The 14,356-nt window shown below is 46.4% G+C and overlaps 1 protein-coding gene across 3 annotated transcripts in view; it reads left to right on the top strand.

Annotated features, from left to right (window-relative positions):
* The window catches only part of sh3pxd2aa (SH3 and PX domains 2Aa), a 622,535-nt gene that overhangs the window by 396,309 nt on the left and 211,870 nt on the right, over positions 1 to 14,356 (top strand). For all 3 annotated transcript variants that reach the window (XM_078203748.1, XM_078203749.1, XM_078203750.1), the window contains one exon: positions 11,878 to 11,991. In XM_078203748.1, coding sequence (XP_078059874.1) covers positions 11,878 to 11,991 — 114 coding nt within the window. The remainder of the gene's footprint in view (positions 1 to 11,877; positions 11,992 to 14,356) is intronic.

The raw sequence follows: 14,356 nt of genomic DNA on the forward strand, positions 1-14,356 counted from the left end.
CTCCTCCCCTTTAATCTGTAAAGGTTCCATGACCTCCCTACCTGTTTGCCCTATTTCCGTAGACTCCATGCCCGTTTCCTCAGTAAATACGGATGCAAAAAAACCATTTAGTATCTCCCCCATCTCTTTTGGTTCCATACACAGTCTACCACTCTGGTCTTCAAGAGGACCAATTTTATCCCTCACTATCCTTTTGCTCCTAACATACCTATAGAAGCTCTTTGGATTTTCCATCACTCTGTCTGCCAAAGCAACCTCATGTCTTCTTTTAGCCCTCCTGATTTCCCTCTTGAGTAGCTTCTTGCACTTTTTATACTCCTCGAGCATCTGATGTGTTCCTTGCTGCCTGTACATTTCATACAACTCTCTCTTCCTCTTAATCAGTGTTACAATCTCCCTCGAGAACCAAGGTTCCTTATTCCTATTTACTTTGCCTTTAATCCTGACAGGAACATACAAACTCTCCACTCTCAAAAGTTCTCCTTTGAAGGCCTCCCACATTCCATTTACATCCTTACCAGAGAACAGCCTGTGCCAATCCACACTTCCCAGATCCCTTCTCATTTCATCAAATTTGGCCTTTTTCCAGTTCAGAACTTCAACCCGAGGACCAGATCTATCCGTATCCATGATCAGGTTGAAACTAATGGCATTATGATCACTGAATCCAAAGTGTTCCCTCACACTCACATCCATCACCTGCCCTAACTCATTTCCCAACAGGAGATCCAATATCGCATCCTCTCTAGTTGTTTAAGATATGAAGATAAATTTGACTTTAAATATTCGATACAAGTCCTACACAAGCACAAGCAACCACAGAACTGCTTGGAGACATCTGGCACCACATGCAGGTCCAATGTTCTCTAACTTGGCCTCTGGTATATAGAATCTCTCACTTTCCCACTTGAATTGATTTGGCCCTCAGGTCTCGAAGTTCTGTTAACATGATTAACACTGACAAAATACAGGTCTGCAGACCCTCTGGTCACGTTAGTCCTGATGGAGTGACTTTCCAGAGTTATTTTTCAACCAACCAACCAGCAGTATCTGGTTCACAAACTAGTTCTGTAACACAAAACTTTCAGCTCTTTCGATTGCTTGAGCTATTCATGTCGCTTTTAGGATTCCGTCCCCTTTAGCTCACTTGTTCATTGCTTCCCAGGAGCTTTGGGAATTCTATTTTTTTACCTCTGCAAAACAGAAAACTGACCTTTTGATAGAGACCTTTTCTGGCTTCTGCTCACACAAATTCTGTGTTCCTCTTTCTGAAAGTCCGTGTACAGCACATCAACAGCATTACCCTCATTGACCCTTTCTGTTACCTCCCCCAAAAAACTCCAGAAAGTTAATTAAACACGATTTCCCCTTTAGAAATCCATGCTGCCTCTTACTAATCACCCACATTTTTCCAGTTGACTACTAATTCTATCTTGAATAATTGTATTTAGAAGTTTGCCCTCTACTGATGTTAAACTGACTGGTCTGTAATTGTTGGGGATATCTTTACAGCCTTTCTTGAACAATGGTGTAACATTTGCAATTCTCCAGTCCTCTGGTACCTCCCCTGAGCCTCAAGTAGACTGGACGATTATGGCCAGCGCCCCCACAATTTCAGTACTTGATCTGATACTGACCAATGTACCTGGACAGGTGTCAGATCTCTCAGTGGGAGAGCATCTTGGGGATAGCGATCATAACTCTATCTCCTTTATGCTTGCATTGGAAAAAGAGAGGATCAGGCAAGCTAGGAAAGCATTTATATGGAGTAAGGGGAAATATGAAGACATAAGGCAGCAAATTAGAGGAGTAAATTGGAAGGTGGTATTCTCGGGCAAATGTACTGAAGAGAGGTGGCAGTTTTTCAAGCAATGTCTGTCTAGAGTTCTACAGGACAATGTTCCGTGCAGACAGGGAGGAGTTGGTAGGTTAAAGGAACCGTGGTGCACGAAAGCTGTGCGGGACCTAGTCGAGAAGAAAAGGAAAGCGTACAAAAGGTTCAGAGAGCTTGGCGAAGATAGGGATCTAGATGAGTATACGGCTTGTAGGAAGGGACTAAAGAAGAAAATTGGGAGAGCCAGAAGGGGTCACGAGAAGGCAGGTAGGATTAAGGAAAACCCTAAGGCGTACTATAAATGTGTGAAGAGTAAAAGGATGAGATGTGAAGGAATAGGGCCTATAAAAGGTGAAGGCGGGAAAATCTGTACGGAACCAGTAGAAATGGCAGAGGTGCTCAATGAGTATTTTGCCTTGGTTTTCACAGAGGAGAAGGACCTGGGTGGATGTACTGTGGGCTTGCGGTGGACTGAAAAGATTGAGTATGTGGACTTTAACAAAGAGGTTGTGCTGGAATCTTTGAATGGCATCAAGATAGATAAGTCGCCGGGTCCGAATGGGATGTACCCCAGGTTACTGTGGGAGGTGAGGGAAGAGATTGCAGAGCCTCTGGCGATGATCTTTGCGTCGTCAATGGAGACGGGAGAGGTGCCGGAGGATTGGAGGATTGCGGATGTGGTTCCAATTTTCAAGAAGGGGAATAGGGATAGCCCAGGAAATTACCGACCGGTGAGTCTAACCTCAGTGGTTGGTAAGCTGATGGAGAAGATCCTGAGGAACAAGATTTATGAGCATTTAGAGAGGTTTAGTATGCTCAAGAATACTCAGCATGGCTTTGTCAAAGGCAGATCGTGCCTTACGAGCCTGGTGGAGTTCTTCGAAAATGTGACTAAACACATTGACGAAGGGAAAGAAGTAGATGTGGTTTATGTGGATTTTAGCAAGGCTGCTAGAAAAAGTGAGAGGGCATGAGATCCAAGGGGCTGCTGTCCTGTGGATCCAGAACTGGCTTGCCCAAAGGAAGAGTTTTAACAACAACAGGTTAAAGTCCAACAGGTTTATTTGGGTGCAAACACCATTAGCTTTCGGAGCGCTGCTCCTTCGTCAGATGGAGTGGAAATGTGCTCTCAAACAGGGCACAGAGACACAGAAATCAAGTTACAGAATACTGATCAGAATGCGAATCCCTACAGCCAGCCAGATCTTAAAGATACAGACAATGTGGGTGGAGGGAGCATGAAGCACAGGTTAAAGAGATGTGTATTGCCCAAAGGAGGCAGAGAGTGGGTATAGATGGGTCTTTTTCTAAATGGAGGTTGGTCACCAGTGATGTGCCCGAGGGATCTGTTCTGGGACCCTTGCTGTTTGTCATTTTCATAAATGACCTGGATGAGGAAGTGGAGGGATGGGTTGGTAAGTTTGCCAACGGCACGAAGGTTGGTGGGGTTGTGGATAGTCTGGAGGGATGTCAGAAGTTACAGAGGGACATAGATAAGATGCAAGGCTGGGCAGAGAAGTGGCAGATGGACTTCAACCCAGGTAAATGCATAGTGGTCCATTTTGGCAGGTCAAATGGGATGAAGGAGTACAATATAAAGGGAAAGACTCTTAGTACTGTAGAGGATCAGAAGGACCTTGGGGTCCGGGTCCATAGGACTCTAAAATCGTCCCCGCAGGTGAAGGAGGGGTTAAGAAGGCGTATGGTGTGCTGGCCTTTATCAGTCGAGGGATTGAGTTTAGGAGTCCGGGGATAATGATGCAGCTATATAAGACCCTCGTCAGACCCCACTTGGAGTACTGTGCTCAGTTCTGGTCGCCTCATTACAGGCATGATGTGGAAAAGATTGAAAGGGTGCAGAGGAAATTTACAAGGATGTTGCCTGGATTGAGTGGCATGCCTTATGAGGATAGGCTGAGGGAGCTCGGTCTTTTCTCCTTGGAGAGACGTAGGATGAGAGGAGACCTAATAGAGGTATATAAGATGTTGAGAGGCATAGATGGGGTGGACTCTCAGAGGCTTTTTCCCAGGGTGAAAATGTCTGCTACGAGAGGACACAGGTTTAAGGTGCTGGGGAGTAGGTACAGGGGAAATGTTAGAGGTAAGTTTTTCACACAGAGGGTGGTGGGCGAGTGGAACCGGCTGCCGTCAGTGGTGGTGGATGCAAACTCAATAGGGTCTTTTAAGAGACTCCTGGATGAGTACATGGGACTTAATAGGATGGAGGGTTATCGGTAGGCCCAGAAGAAAGGGATATGTTCGGCACAACTTGTGTGGCCGAAGGGCCTGTTTTGTGCTGTAGTTTTTCTATGTTTCTATGTTTCTAAAACCTGACCTCCTCTTGGGAAATAAGGAAGGACAGGTGACAGAAGTGTCAGTGAGAGGTCACTTTGGGACCACTGATCATAATTCCATTAGTTTTAAGATAGCTATGGAGAATGATAGGTCTGGCCCAAAATTAAAATTCTAAATTGGGGCAAGGCCAATTGTGATAGTATTAGACAGGAGCTTTGAAAAGTTGATTGGGGGAGTCTGTTGGCAGGCAAAAGGACGTCTGGTAAGTGGGAGGCTTTCAAAGGTGTGTTAACCAGTGTTCAGGGTAAGCACATCCCTTTTAGAGTGAAGGGCAAGGCTGGCAGAAGTAGGGAACCCTGGATGACGCGGGATGCTGAGGCCCTGGTCAAGAAGAAGTAGGAGGCATATGACATGCATACGCAGCTGGGATCAAGTGGAATCCTGGTTTGCTACACTCTACACAAACTGGTGCTGAAAAGGGGGATGAGTTGCCAGTTAGGGGATGGAGAAGCTCACCGTCTTCTCCAATGAGGAGGATGTAGAGAGAAATAAGCTTGATGAGGTCAAGGTTGTTGAGGCCCGAGAGGAAGAGACCATAACATGGCCAAGTTCCAAGACGATGATGATGATTAGCTCATACCAGCCTCTCTCACCTGCGCCCTCCTTGTGGGCTCAAAACTAACACCACTTTTGCTACCCCGAGCATCTCAGTGTAAAATATCAGTCTCAGAATGAGTAGATACAATCTTGCATGACAATGGCCTCATACCTGGAAGGCTAGGCAGCCCTGGGAGCATGTGACCGTGCCATTACGGAATAAGAATTCAATCAGCATGCACTGTGAAATAGTTAGACATGCTGCAGTCTTTTCAAGAATCATTTCACTGCCTATGGTAATCTTCGAGAGACAGGAACATCATTGCAATTCGCCGTGCACTCGTGGCTTTGCCTGGAGTGTTGCAAGGTATCTCGAGGGGAACAATCATCAATCTGTGGATCTTGATGATGATGTTCTGGCCTCGTCCTTATACTGAGTCTCCAGCATGAGATTATTCTTTCGGATAGTGATCAGTCACTCTCAGTCATGGATGCGAGCCTGCGAGACAGGTCATATTTGTGTGCACACAGAGAGCTTCAGCAGCACCGTTGTCTGATCATTGACAAGTACTCATGACCGAACCATCGTCTAGAGCTTCCCAAGTTCCCAACAGGGTCGAGCACTGAGAGGTTTGCCACTACTGACGGCCACAATAACTGTACAATGCTGAAAACTGGGAAGTGCTGGGGGAGCCCACCTGCTCTGCCAAGGTTGTCAACATGTAAGCTTGGGCTGATTGCCCTGTGTTCCATAAGTATTTACACTGATTTATTGAGGGCTGCTCCGATCGTGGAGCCTGCTGAGGAGTGCAGCCCTTTAAATTAGCAGGAGTGTGAAAAGCACCTTTGTCCCAGCACTCCACCTGTGAATCCTGCTACTCCTCAGCTCAGCCCATCCTCCCCTGCCAACTGCACACCCAGCTTCTCAGTCCCTCCAGTGGTGTGGGTGTGGGGAGTTTGGGAGCAGAGCCATGGGGCGCTGATGTGGGAGGGTTTGTGATGGGGTTTGAGCCATTGGGAAGGGGGGTTGGAAATAAAACCAAGGGTACTCAGGAAGAGAAGGGGGTGGTGAACAGAAACAGGGTGTTGGGAATGGGACCAGAACTGGAGGGGATCTAGAGTTAAAGTACAGATTTTTAAATAAAACATTAAAATGAAGAGGCATCTCCTGAGTTAGTGACATCAGGAGGGCTGCAGCTTGACTGAAATTGCACCTCACCACTCAGCTTCCCGACTTTTTGTCTACCTCCCTTTTAAACAGTGGTGTTACATTAGCTGTTTTCCAATCAGCTGGCACTTCCCCAGAGTCCAGTGAATTTTGATAAATTACAACTAATGCACTTGCTATTACTTCTACCATTTCTTTTAGTACCCTGGGATGCATTCCATCCAGACAAGGGGACTTGCCTACCTTTAGTCCCATTAGCCTACACAGCACTTCCTCTTTAGTAATAGCGATCGTTTTAAGGTCCTCACCTCCTACAGTCCCATGACCGTCAATTATTGGTATGCTATTTGTGTCCTCCACTGTGAAGACTGACACAAAAAACTTGTTTAAGGCCTTGGCCATTTCCTCGTTTCCTATTATTAAATCCCCCTTCTCATCTTCTAAGGGACCAACATTTACTTTAGCCATTCTGTTCCGTTGGGGAGAGTTACAGAACAAAGAGATCTAGGGGTACATGTCCATAGCTCCTTGAAAGTGGAGTCATAGGTGGACAGAGTGGTGAAGAAGGCATTTGGCATGCTTGGTTTCATCGGTCAGAACATTGAATACAGGAGTTGGAATGTCTTGTTAAAGTTGTCAAGACATTGGTAAGGCCACACTGGGAATACTGTGTGCAATTCTGGTCACCCTATTCTCGAAACGATATTATTAAACTAGAAAGAGTGCAGAAAAGATTTACTAGGATGCTACCGGGACTTGATGGATTGAGTTATAAGGGGAGGCTGGATAGACTGGGACTTTTTTTTCTGGAGCGTAGGAGGCTGAGGGGTGATCTTATAGGGGTCTATAAAATAATGAGGGGCACAGATCAGCTAGATAGTCAATATCTTTTCCCAAAGGTAGGGGAGTCTAAAACTAGAGGGCATAGGTTTAAGGTGAGACGGGAGAGATACAAAAGTGTCCAGAGGGGCAATTTCTTCACACAGAGGGTGGTGAGTGTCTGGAACAAGCTGCCAGCGGTAGTAGTAGAGGCGGGTATAATTTTATCTTTTAAAAAGCATTTACAAAGAACAATACAGCACAGGAACAGGCCCTTCGGCCCTCCAAGCCCACGCCGCTCCCTGGTCCAAACTAGACCATTCTTTTGTATCTCTCCATTCCCACTCCATTCATGTGGCTATCTAGATAAGTCTTAAACGTTCCCAGTGTGTCCGCCTCCACCACCTTGCCCGGCAGCGCATTCCAGGCCCCCACCACCCTCTGCGTAAAATATGTCATTCTGATATCCGTGTTAAAACACGCCCCCCCCCCCCTCACCTTGAACCTATGACCCCTCGTGAACGTCACCACCGACCTGGGAAAAAGCTTCCCACCGTTCACCCTATCTATGCCTTTCATAATTTTATACACCTCTATTAGGTCACCCCTCATCCTCCGTCTTTCCAGTGAGAACAACCCCAGTTTACCCAATCTCTCCTCATAACTAAGCCCTTCCATACCAGGCAACATCCTGGTAAACCTCCTCTGCACTCTCTCTAAAGCCTCCACGTCCTTCAGGCAGTGTGGCGACCAGAACTGGGCGCAGTATTCCAAATGCGGCCGAACCAACGTTCTATACAACTGCAACATCAGACCCCAACTTTTATACTCTATGCCCCGTCCTATAAAGGCAAGCATGCCATATGCCTTCTTCACTACCTCCTCTACCTGTGACGTCACCTTCAAGGATCTGTGGACTTGCACACCCAGGTCCCTCTGCGTATCTACACCCTTTATGGTTCTGCCATTTATCGTATAGCTCCCCCCGAAGTTAGTTCTACCAAAATGCATCACTTCGCATTTATCTGGATTGAACTCCATCTGCCATTTCTTTGCCAAAATTTCCAGCCTATCTATATCCTTCTGAAGCCTCTGACAATGTTCCTCACTATCTGCAAGTCCAGCCATTTTCGTGTCATCCGCAAACTTACTGATCACCCCAGTTACACCTTCTTCCAGATCGTTTATATAAATCACAAACAGCAGAGGTCCCAATACAGAGCCCTGCGGAACACCACTAGTCACAGGCATCCAGCTGGAAAAAGACCCTTCCACTACCACCCTCTGTCTTCTGTGACCAAGCCAGTTCTCCACCCATCTAGCCACCTTCCCCTTTATCCCATGAGATCCAACCTTTTGCACCAACCTACCATGAGGGACTTTGTCAAACGCTTTACTAAAGTCCATATAGATGACATCCATGGCCCTTCCCTCGTCAACCATTCTTGCCACTTCTTCAAAAAACTCCACCAGGTTAGTGAGGCATGACCTCCCTCTCACAAAACCATGCTGACTATCGTTAATGAGTTTATTCCTTTCTAAATGCGCATACATCCTATCTCTAAGAATCCTCTCCAACAACTTCCCTACCACGGACGTCAAGCTCACCGGCCTATAATTTCCCGGGTTATCCTTCCTACCCTTCTTAAATAATGGGACCATATTAGTTACCCTCCAATCCTCTGGGACTTCACCTGTGTCCATTGACGAGACAAAGATTTGCATCAGAGGCCCAGCGATTTCATCTCTCGTCTCCCTGAGCAGCCTTGGATAGATTCCATCAGGCCCTGGGGATTTGTCAGTCTTTATATTCCCTAAAACACCTAACACTTCCTCCCTTGTAATGGAGATTTTCTCTAACGGGTCAACACTCCCCTCCGAGACACTCCCAGTCAACACATCCCTCTCCTTTGTGAATACCGGCGCAAAGTATTCATTTAGGATCTCCCCTACTTCTTTGGGCTCCAAGCATAATTCCTCACTTTTGTCCCTGAGAGGTCCGATTTTTCTCCTGACAACCCTTTTGTTCCGAATGTATGAATAAAATGCCTTGGGATTCTCCTTAATCCTGTCTGCCAAGGACATTTTGTGACCCCCTTTTGCCCTTCTAATTCCTCGTTTGAGTTCTTTCCTATTTTCTTTGTATTCCTCCAGAGCTCCCTCCGTTTTTAGCTGCCTGGACCTAACGTACGACTCTCTTTTCTTTTTGACCAATCCCTCAATTTCCCTGGTTATCCACGGTTCTCGAATCCTACCCTTCCTATCCTTCATTTTTACAGTCACATGCCTATCCTGCAGCCCTAACAACTGTTCCTTAACATTCCCACATGCCAGATGTGGATTTACCCTCAAACAGCCTCTCCCAATCAACAGCTGCCAATTTCTGCCTAATCCCACTAAAGTTAGCCTTGCCCCAATCCAACACCTTACCCTTGGGACACCATTCATCCTTTTCCATCACTATCCTAAAGCTAATAGAATTGTGGTCACTATTTGCCACATGTTCCCCTACCGAAACTTTGAAGACCTGACCGGGCTCATTCCCCAGTACTATGTCCAGTATAGCCCCCTCTCTAGTCGGGCTATCTACATATTGTTCCAAAGAACCTTCCTGTACACATTTTACAAATGCCTCCCCATTCAGACTCCCAGCCCTACGCGATTTCCAGTCTATACCAGGGAAATTGAAGTCTCCCACTACAACAACCCTATTTTTCCTGCACCTATTCATTATCTCCTGACATATCCGTTCTTCCACTTCCCTTGGGCTGTTGGGGAGCCTGTAGTATACCCCCAACATAGTGACTGCGCCCTTCCTGTTTATGAGCTCCACCCACAGTGACTCGTCACACGACTCCTCTGAATTGTCCTCCCTCTGCACCGCTGTAATATGCTCTCTAACTAATACTGCTACTCCCCCACCTCTTTTGGCCCCTCCTCTGTCTCGCCTAAAACACTTGTACCCCGGAATATTCAGTTGCCAGTCCTGTCCCTCTTTCAACTAAGTCTCTGTCACCGCAACCACATCCAAATTCCTGGTAAGCATTAAGGCCCTAAGTTCGTCTGTCTTACCTGCTACGCTCCTTGCATTGAAGTAGATGCACTCCAGACCTCCAGGCCCAGTGAGGTCATCCTCCCCCAGAGTGCTCTTCTTCTTTGCCAGCTTTGTCCTGGCCCCAAGCTCGTCCCCAGCCTCTACACTTGTAGACATAATTTTTTGATCCCCACCCCCCTGCCATATTAGTTTAAACCCACCCGAACTGCACTAGCAAAACTCCCAGCCAGGATGTTCGTGCCCTTCCAATTTAGTTGTGACCCGTCCTTCTTGTACAGGTGCCCTCCTCTCTTGAAAACTTCCCAGTGATCCAGGAATATGAAGCCCTCCCTCCTGGACCAGTCCTTTAGCCAAGCGTTCAATTGTACTATCTCCCTATTCCTAGTCTCACTGGCCCTCGGTATTGGGAGCAGCCCAGAGATTGCCACCCTGGAGGCCCTACTTTTTAGCCTATTTCCCAACTCCCTGAATTGCTCTCGTATGATCCCCCTGTTCTTCCTATCTACGTCATTTGCACCAATGTGTACAATGACATCTGTTTCTTTATCCTCCCCTTTTAATATGCCTCCTATCCGCTCGGAGACATCCAGTACCCCAGCACCAGGTAGGCAGACTACCATCCTGGAGTCCCGTTCGCACCCACAGAATCGCCTGTCCGTGCCTCTAACCGACGCGTCCCCCACCACTATTGCTCTCCTCATCCCTCTCTTTCCTTTCTGGGCCACAGAGCCTGACTTACCCCTGGAGAGTCATCCTCCTCCACACAATCCAAAACAATATACTTGTTTTGGAGGGGGACAACCACAGGTGACCCCACCACTAATTGCTCACTCCCCTCCCCTCTCACACCTGTCACCGAGCCCTTCCTATTATGAGAGACAGCCACTGGAATACTCTCTGGTACGTTACCCTTATGACCTTTACTCCTCCTAACTGTGACCCACGTGTCTTCCCCCTGAGGCCCCGGTGTAACCACTTGCCTATAACTCATGTCTATTTGTCTCTCATTCTCCCTGACTAGACTAAGGTCATCAAGCCGCTGCTCCAGTTCCCTGACGCGATCCCTCAGGATAGTTACATGGGTACAATGGGCATAGATGGATATGGGCCAAATGCGGGCAATTGAAATTAGCTTAGCGGTTTTAAAAAAAAAGGGCAGCATGAACAAGTTGGGCTGAAGGGCCTGTTTCCATGCTGTAAACCTCTATGACTCTATATAAGCCTCTTCTCTGCCTTTGTTGGGCTGTTGCTACTTCCCAGCACTACAGAACGTTTCTTTGCCTCTTGTCTGCAACACAGCTTGATTACATTTCACAGGATGTGTAAAAAGGAAGGACTTGCATTTATACACTGCCTTCCACTTCGGTGTCAACTTGCTTTGCAGCCACTTAAATCATTTTGAAGTATAGAACCCTATGTCTGCATTTGCAGAAGCCAGTTTGCATCAGTATCCCACAAATGTGCAATAAATTACTGGACAATTTTTTTTGGTGATGTTCTTTGAGTGATAAATGTGACCGAGACACTTGGAGAATTCACCTTCTCCTTTGTAAATAATGGTGGTGGACCTTTTATTAATTTGACAGACATGCAAAGCCTTGATTTAGCCTCTCACCCGAAGGACAGTGCAGTACTCACTCATTACATCACTGGAAGTGTCAGCCTCAGTCCTAGAGTAGGACTTGAACCCACACCCAACTAACCTCGAGGCAATAAGTCCAAAATCTTCTGAAATGACAAAGGCAGTCTAAATTATTGAGCCAAAGGCTGGCATCTCACATTCCCCAAAGGACTGAACCTTCTGAATCCAGAGCACTGAACCTTCTTTGTTCTCAGTACCACTTCCAGGTTTAGTTCTTCAGGGGCATTTGCAGTATTTGTACCAATAACCTGCAGAGATAATTACTGATTGATCTTGCAACCACTAGTAATTCACATAGTTAAGCAGCTAAAATTGCTCTCTCCTGATGCAACCCAGACTCGGCAGGATAATTGTATTTTTCATGGTTCAGATGAAAAAAGTATGAAAATATCACAAGTCCAGTGCCAGATTTCATTGAAATCCTAGCAGCAACACTGAATTCAATCATTTTGCTTTCTCCACTTCAGGTTGGTGGTTTGTGAGTACAGTGGAGGAGCAGGGCTGGGTCCCAGCGACGTACCTCGAATCACAAAATGGAACCCGAGATGACCTGGACATTAGCACTACAAGAGGTGGAGAAGGTAATGGAGACACTATTCTTTACATACCATCCATAAGTACTGGTTGATGCTTCACTGAATCAGTGCCCAGTCATGGGACTAAATTACCTGGACTACTACATTGCCCAGTTGCATGGGTTTAATTTCCTCGGGTAGAGCATTGCCCAATGGTGTATGTTTCATTTTCATAGATACAACAATGTACTGAGTAACAGGGGAACACAGCAGCTAAAGTAAACATTGGTTCCTTACACCCTCAAAGAATTCTAATCAATTTGTCAAATATGATTTCCTTTTCATAAAACCATGGTGACTGCCTGATGGAAACCAAAACTAATAATGTGAAACCAGAAAATGGCAGAATATTTTCTATTTGTCTTCACAGTAGAATTCAGAAAAAGTATCCCAAGAATTACCAGAGACAATTAAGGAGAATTAGAGAGGGCAGAACTGGGATGGGATTTTCCTGTCCTGCCTCTTTCCCACCCAAAGTCAACAGTTAGCTAATCATCATACAATCAGGCAGAGGCTTAGTGAAAGGGAAATCATATTTGACATTCATTAGGTAACAAACAGGGTGGATAAAGGGGAATCATAGATGTAGTGCATTTAGATTTCTGAAAGGCATTCGATAAGGTAGCAGATAGAAGGTTAGGATAAGAACTCTTGGTTTTTGGGCTGATATGTTAGGACGGCACGGTGGCACAGTGGTTAGCACTGCTGCCTCACAGCACCAGGGACCCGGGTTTGATTCCCGGCTTGGGTCACTGTCTGTGTGGAGTTTGCACGTTCTCTCTGTGTCTACGTGGGTTTCCACTGGGTGCTCCAGTTCCCTCCCACAGTCCAAAGATGTGTTGGTTAGGTGCATTGGCCATGCTAAATTGACTCTCAGTGTACTCGAACAGGTGCCGGAGTGTGGCGACTAGGGGATTTTCACAGTTACGTCATTACAGTGTGAATGTAAGTCTACTTGTGACTAATAAATAAACATTAACTTTAATAGATAGAGGATTGGCTAACCAACAGAAAACAGAGAATCATAATACAGTCAAGCAGAACCAATGTAGTTTTATGAGAGAGAAATCATATTCTTAAGGATAGAACAGACAAAATGATAAAGGGGAACCGTAGAATGGTTAAAGCACAGAAGGAGGGCATTTGGCCTGTCAAGTCTGTGCTAGCCCTCTGAAGGAGCAATTCATGTAGTGGAACTCCCTTGCTTTTACTCTGGACAAAAGAGATAGAGATTAAGATTAAGAAGATAATGATATGATAGGTTGATGATACAACCAATAACCAGGCTGAATTTAGGGGGTTCTGTGGGAAAAAGCAAATAAGAGAAGCTGTAGACCGTCAAACATGGCGGGGATCTGAGAGCAGCTCAGGATGGATGAGATGTGCACACTCCCCAGGAGGCGAGTACACACCTGGAGGATGCACTTCATATGGTCGCAACCAGCTGAACATTTAGGGAGTGCAAGCCCTTGCAGTTCACAAAGTGCACTTCTTGATGCCACAGGGATCAGAAACCACATGAGTACAGTCAATGACATGCTGCACCTGTGGAAAGCCAGATATCTGTACAAATTCCATGGCTCTTGCATCATAGCTAGCCTGACCCTGGTTGAAATGTGCCTTTGCGAAGAGTGCATCTGTCACCTCTTGACTTATGAGCGGAGACTTACGAGATGCCATAAAGGTCACCTGTGGAGCCCTGGAAGGAGCCAGTTGCATAGGGAGCCAATTGAGGGTGGCTGTGACTTCCAACACCACCAACTCCCTATGGTGCCAAATCTTGCAAAAAGGTGCATAAGTGAGCTACCAGGTCTCTCCACAGGCAAAGCCTTCACCTACAGTAGTTCTCACTCATTTGCAGGAAGGTCAGTTGTCGTCTGTATAGCCTGGGTCATGGAAGACGCCTCTGAATGATGATTCTCTGGGATGCCTCCTGTCCCTGCAGCGTAGTTCTTGCCACCCCTTCCTCCTCAGAGTTTTCCTTATTTCTCTGGAGAGCCAGGCACCTCCATTGGCACCTTCTCTCCTCTCTATGTGCCAGAAGAATGATAGCCAGTTCTATAGCTCCATCTCTCAATCGTGTAAATCACTGCAAGATTAAAGAGACTTCACGGTTAGCATTGTCTTCAAGGGTTCATCCTTTGCCCAAGGCTGCGTCTCTCAACTAGTGATTCATGTGCTGGCCACCACGTTGATGGCCAATCCTTCATTTGCTCTCTGAATGGACAAGACCCCACACACTTCTTGCCACACACAGCTTAACTGAGTGGCCACAACTTTGGCTATTGTACTGCCTGAATTCTCATCTCAGATAAAGATATTGTCCCAGGCTTCACTCCAAGGCCTTACATGCAACCCGGCCAATGGGAGA

Source organism: Mustelus asterias, unplaced genomic scaffold (genome assembly GCF_964213995.1).
Source record: "Mustelus asterias unplaced genomic scaffold, sMusAst1.hap1.1 HAP1_SCAFFOLD_208, whole genome shotgun sequence".
Classification (NCBI taxonomy): Eukaryota; Metazoa; Chordata; class Chondrichthyes; order Carcharhiniformes; family Triakidae; genus Mustelus; species Mustelus asterias.